The sequence below is a fragment of the Papaver somniferum genome, unplaced genomic scaffold, assembly GCF_003573695.1.
Source record: "Papaver somniferum cultivar HN1 unplaced genomic scaffold, ASM357369v1 unplaced-scaffold_115, whole genome shotgun sequence".
Classification (NCBI taxonomy): Eukaryota; Viridiplantae; Streptophyta; class Magnoliopsida; order Ranunculales; family Papaveraceae; genus Papaver; species Papaver somniferum.
In genome coordinates this window covers 4,071,942-4,078,488 of record NW_020620492.1, presented here as the reverse complement: position 1 = coordinate 4,078,488, position 6,547 = coordinate 4,071,942, and the positions used below count along the sequence as shown (strand labels likewise).

Below are 6,547 nucleotides of genomic sequence, written 5' to 3'. Positions count from 1 at the left end.
GCATCTTTGAAGAATCAAGCCTTAGACTTTAGTAAGAATGACCATTGACCTTGAAAAGATCTCCATTTTGTAGAGAATGAGAAGACGAAATCAAAAAGGCAAGAATCACTTAACTCTGTTGTACGAAGAAGTTTTCAGTTACAATATTTCAAAAAATGTGGCTAAAATTTGATTTTGGATATAAGAGAGAGAAATATTTCACACTTTTGAAACATTAGGTTCGCAAACCTAATGTCAAAAATGTGACTGAATGTTTTTTTAGTCAAGTTTTTAATACTTCCTTATACTAGGGAAGGCAATCTCAGAAACAAACAAAAAAAATCATAAATTAGTTTGGCAACACAGATTCATAATTGCTTCTAGAAGTAAAAAAATTACTTTTGGCGAAGGAAATTTATGATTATTGCTTCTAGAAGTTTTTATTTCTGACTTTTGAGATTGATTATTTTTGTACTATCCAAACATACTATTACATGGGGTTAGTCAATTGAGATTTGTGGAGGTATTGAAGAATTTTAGAGACTTCTAAAATCTCTTGTTAGTCAATAAAAAGTATTTCAAAATCTCAAACAATCTATATTATTCGATCGTAACTTTCTAAAAATCTTCATAATTCTCTGTTATTGGATTTGGAATTTGAAAACAATGACTTATGGTTATGAGAGACTTGTAGAGACATTTTTTTACAAAACATGCCATAAATGGCTAAAAAAAAGTCTCTCCTGAGTAGTTTGAGAGATTTTGTTTTTTCTCTTTTCTTTAAGGATTAAATTCAAATATTAAAAACAATAATCAGATAAGCTATAATTAAATTCGTAAAAAATGAAGAAAAAAAATTGTTGTCTTCCAAAACCCAATAAGTTTACTAGAGATTCAAATCCCTTAATTTTCGTCTCGTTTTTAATTTATTGGCAAAATGATTAGTACAATTTATATTAGCCATGCATGGACTAATACATTTACATTGAAATATTCTTATATTCATTTTGTGAAATAAATAAATATATTGTTTGTCTCATATGTGTAAGCTGAAATTCATATGAGTATGTTTTATTGTCTCAATGAATCACCATAATTCCTTGAAAATCATTCGGAAAGTCTCTCAAAATCTCCAAATTCACGAAAAATCATCCAAAATCTCTTGCATAAAAAGTCTCTAAATATCTCTACTAACGTGTGTTAGTATCTGATGATCCCATCAATTTCGCAATTGCTTAGCTAGTACATCTGAAATTCGATCATTTGCAAGAGTCCATAAAAATAAGCCAAATTCTCTAAAATGCATTAAACTAATTCACCTTATTATCCCAAAATTTTGGGTAGTGCTCCGAGTTTTCGCAGGGCACATGAGTCCATGACTCCTTTTGCAATCCCTTCTCTCAAGTTAACCAGATGGGCTCGAATCTCTTAAAACTAGGCCCATATAATCCGCTTTATAAAATCTCTCCAAATCAGATTCCTCTGCGAATTATCATCACCGTCTAACAATGGCGACTTCAGCTGAAGAAAATGAACAACAAAATCAAAACCCTAAAACCCTAAACGAATCAATCAATGGCGAAAACGAAATCGAAATCGAAGAAGATGAAGATTACGAGGAAGAAGAAGAAGAGGAGGTGAAACCAATGAGTAAAGAATCAAGACTACGAGCTGAAAGAGATAACTTGAGTGCATTAGTGAATAGATTACAGAAAGAAAAAGTAAGTTTAAGAGTTCATGATTTGATTATTAAAGGAAATACAAAAACTAAAGATTCAGTAATTGAAGCTGAGATTGAAGAGATTTTGAAAAAGGCAAATTCTATGCAAGGATTGATACAAGCTGCTGGTATTGCTAATGCTCGTCTTCGTAATCTTGAGATATTTGAATCTGTGGATATTACTTTAGATGCTGGTCCTTCTGAGCTTCCTGGTACTACTAATGTTGTTATCAGTGTTGTTGAGACTAAGAATCCACTTACTGGTGATTTGGGCATCTATACTAAACCTGAGGTAATCACTTTTATAAATTCTAGGGTTTTTTTTTTTGATTGTTAATCTTTTGATTGATTTTAGGTTTTCTTGTTATTCAAGTTAAAATTCTAGGGTTTTTCATAATGATTGTTGTGTATTGGTTCTGAATTGGATTACTGATTATGTTCTTCAGTGCAAAATGTGCTAGGTAGTAGTTGCTACATGTTTACATCAATTTGCATTGTCCAAATAATGGTACTTAGGACATGGATTCAGCTTTGCATATACGCCTGAAGAAGTATACATAAACACTTAGGAGACGAACAAATAGAATTAGAAAAGTTTGGAGTGTTATTATCTCGAAAGGAAACGTGTACAGGGCGTAAGACTTTTAAGTTGCTAACCCAAATTGGAATATACACCAGTGATGGAAAGTGTGATTACTTGCTGGAAAATTTGAGCATTCTCTGAACTCTTTGAAATTAAGATTTCTCATGTTCTCAAAAGAGAATACATAAGTGCATTTGTAGTATTTAACTGCTTTTGGTATTATATATTTAGATTGACAGTGTTTCTTTGTGTTTTTTCCCCTTCTTTGTCTTAGCTTATGGTTTCAGCTTTGTCAGTACACCTGAAATGCATAAAAAAGTGTTCTGTATAGCCATTGTTCTTCGCCAATGAGAAATGTCTACAAGTATACAAAAACACTTAGGAGATGAGCAAGTAGAATTGAAAGTTCCAGTGTCTATATCTCACTGATTATGTGGTAATTTCTATAGCAACATAATAGACCACAAAACTTGTGTTTGTTAAGTTCGTGACCTAGTTGGCCTAATGTGGCAAGTTTATGTGTTCGATCTCACTTTTAAATGCTTTAAGTCATTCTCCTCTATTATTTTAGTCCTCGATTTTGTTTAATTGTTGCTCTGTGGTCTGAAAAATGTCCCCTGGTGACAGAATGAATGGATTCAGTATTGTATATACACCTGAGATGCATGAATTCAATCAAGTGTTCTGTATAGCTATAAATTCTCTTCCAATCAAATGTTTAAGTATGCAAAAACGCTTAGGAGATGAGCAAATAGAATTACAGGTGTCATTATCTCGCTAATTCTGTGGTCCATTCAACGCCGTTAAAGTGTGCTAAAAGAATCATGTCCCTTGAGTACATGGTAATAACTAATAACAGCTTTCTTAGTAAGTGGACTGAAAATTTTGAAGTTGATATTCGGTTTGATCTTTTCCATTACTTGTTAATTTCAAGACGTCGAAAAACATTGTGGTTAGTAACAAGTTACAAGTTAGACTAGTCGTTACGAACAAGTTGGATATTAAACATTGTGGTTAACAAGCACATGCAATTTGGACTTAACGCATGTGGTGTCTTGTGTATCCCTTTGATTGCCTGCTAAAATCGTTTTTGGATGTTGATATAATATGTGAGTCCCCATTTCAAATTCTTTGGCTGTTTCTGTCTTCGTATTCTCATTAATGGCCTCTGCACTCAAGGGTTATCAGGCCATCAGTCAAGCCATTTTGCCTGCTGAAATGATATTCAGTTTTTGCATCCTGTTTATGGATTGGCTGATAACTTCCACTTTCTGACCTGAGTAGTTCTGCATTATATGACCAATGATTACATCTGTAGTATTTTTACTTTCTAACTACTTTAATCGTTCAGCATCTTGTTGTTGATTTCATGTTCTAGAGCTCATTCTTAAATGACCTCAATCATCCTTTTAAATTATTCTAGTTCGAGTAGTGAAGTATTGTGAACTTACATTGTTTTCCATCATATGGTTTTAAAATGTTCCTGTTGTTGTAGGCTAGATCTTGGTCACTTGAAGGATCACTCAAGTTGAAGAATTTACTTGGGTATGCTGATATTTGGGATGGGTCTGTTGCATATGGTTGGGATCAGGCATCAGAGATAAGTGCTGGAATTGCTTTGCCTAGATTTAGAGGTCTAAAGAACCCTGTAACAGCTCGTGCGATGCTACTTTCCCAAGATTGGTTGAAGTTCTCATCTTACAAAGAGAGAATGATGGGTATATCATTGGGATTAATTTCGACAAGGAACCACAACTTGGCTTACAACCTTACATGGCGTAATTTAACAGATCCAACTCAAATGTGTTCGAAAGCAATCAGGGGACAACTTGGACATAGTCTACTTTCAGCTCTGAAGTATACATTTAAAATTGACATGCGAGATTCGCCTCTTAGGCCGACTCGAGGATATGCTTTCGCTTCAACTTCTCATATTGGTGGCCTTTCACCTGATAGTCGAAGCTTGCGATTTTTGCGCCAGGTAAAAATGGGTTCTTTACACATATTTGATATGTCGTTTATTTAGTCGCTTGAATTTAAGCTTTGTACTTCCTACATGTGTTGCATTATCATGAGAGACTGAGATATAGGATGCTAAACCAGATGATCTATCATTTCTGCTGATAAGTATCTTTAAACTTGAAATAACATGTTGAACTTAATAATAGTTTCATTTTACCTCTTGAATTCTTTCATATTACTCCTTATTAGTGTTTACCAGATTGCGACATGTGAGACATATTACCTATAGTTATAGTGCCAAATTTCCACCGTGGTGCACTCTTGTTACTTAGGAGCACTTGCTAATATCTGGTGGAACATTAGCTGGCGACCTAGACTAGGCATGTCTATTAGTGTTTGCCAGATCACGGCATGTGAGACATATTACCCATGGTTATAGTGCCAAATGTCCACCGTGATGCGCTCCTATATTCAAGAGCACGTGCTAACATCTAGTGGAACATTAGCAGGTGACCTAGATTAGACTTGATATGATTCAGCATAATCTAGTTAGGCAATTATGCACACACACCCTGGTTTTTTCGTGTATTTGGTTCCAATATAGAACCAACACTAAATGAATATCTTCTGTTCTCATCAGGACTTTGATTTTCGTTATGCTATTCCTCTGGGCTTCTGTAAATCAGCACTCAACTTAGGAGTTTCTGCTGGTCTTATATTTCCATGGGGAAGTGGGTTTAGAAACATGGCTTCACCTTTACCTGATAGATATTACATGGGTGGCCATACTTCTCCAGTGAGCACTTTGGCGGGGACGACAACATTGTTGGGGTTCAGGACAAGGGGTTTGGGTCCTTCTGAGCAGAGAAGGGTAATTGTTGAGAAACCTGAAGGTGAAAGTACGACTGATGTTCCAGGGAGGGATATCGTTGGTGGCGACCTTGCCGTTACTGCTTTTGCAGACCTTTCTTTTGATCTCCCATTGAAGTTGTTCAGAGATGCTGGAATCCATGGTCATATTTTTGCTTGTACTGGAAGTCTCAATAAACTTACAGAGAACGAGTATAAAAATCTCTCATTTCAGAAATTCAAGGATTCATTCCGGAGCTCTGCAGGTGTTGGGGTCATTATCCCCACCAAGCTGTTACGCGTAGAGGTATCTATCTCACTTTTTCTTTCACACTCATCTGGTGAGTTCTGCACGACAAACTCTAACTACTGTTTCGTCTTGCAGGTTAACTACTGTTACATACTGAAACAACTTGAGCACGACCATGGTAAGACGGGCGTGCAGTTCAGTTTTTCATCTCCCGTATAGAAAGGAGTACTGAAATTACCCCCCAACTCCCATGCTTAAATTGAGGTTTTTGTCGTATGGTCAACTCTGAGAGCTCATCAGGGAGAAGTTTTTTGATTATTCTTAGCAGACCTTCCCTTAATCCCCACTTCTCAAAATTTCAGTGTTTACATTATCCTGAGACAGTTTTTTCATTGGAAAATGTGGGATATTAAAGCTTTGCTTATGCTGTTTTAACAGAGCCCATAATAATACAGCAAATACAGGAAGGAACATGGCTTTTTTTTTTTGTGGTATATGTTTTCTTCTGACTCAACTTACTCATTTCGCTTTCAGAAAAAACAAACTGACTCATTTCAGATCTTACTTATTAGGTCGGACTCTTTACATCTGACTTAAATAACTCTGAGTCAGATGTATGAGCTGATTCAAACCTCTAAAAATCGTGACGCAAATTTCGTAGTCTGTGGGGGAGCATGGTACAAAACTGAGGACAATGAATCTAGGTAGCTTTGTTTTTATTAGGGGTCACTTCTGGTGGACCAGGTGTCACCGTGGCAGTGAGTGACTCTTGCGGACCGTGAAGAGCCAATTAGCCTTTTCCTCCTTCACCTAATAATTTTAAATATCTAGCGACTACCCGATACAGGATACGCGGCGTGAGGTAGTGTGTACGCTAAGAAGATTCTCATCCTTAACAATCGCATGATTCTCGCATCTCTCAATGTTATCCTAACATCATCCTCGAGATTCACGTTTGGTGTTGTATCGTAGGGTATAAAATTCAAAATGAATGTGACCTAATTTTTTACTCCCTAAGGAGGACGGTATGAAAATTCAAGAAATTGTTCTTTGGTCTTATCTTCCTTACGGACGACGACACCGCCAGCCCACACATTCAACCAACCGAATCTTATTTCCGGATATTCAACATTCCTATACGCAAAATTCAGACAACAAACTCTATCCTGAACATCTGGACATCAAACTCTCGATGGGATAGGGT

At 36.0% G+C, this 6,547-nt stretch overlaps 1 protein-coding gene across 1 annotated transcript; it reads left to right on the top strand.

The window, feature by feature from the left end:
• The first annotated feature begins 1,459 nt into the window (after nt 1–1,459).
• Nucleotides 1,460–5,837, top strand: LOC113329241 (SAM50-like protein SPAC17C9.06). Its single transcript, XM_026576205.1, has 4 exons — nt 1,460–1,991; nt 3,778–4,263; nt 4,885–5,400; nt 5,479–5,837. The coding sequence occupies exons 1-4, from the start codon at nt 1,488–1,490 to the stop codon at nt 5,560–5,562; spliced, it is 1,590 nt and encodes a 529-aa protein (XP_026431990.1). The 5' UTR covers nt 1,460–1,487; the 3' UTR covers nt 5,563–5,837.
• The last annotated feature ends 710 nt before the right edge of the window (nt 5,838–6,547 follow it).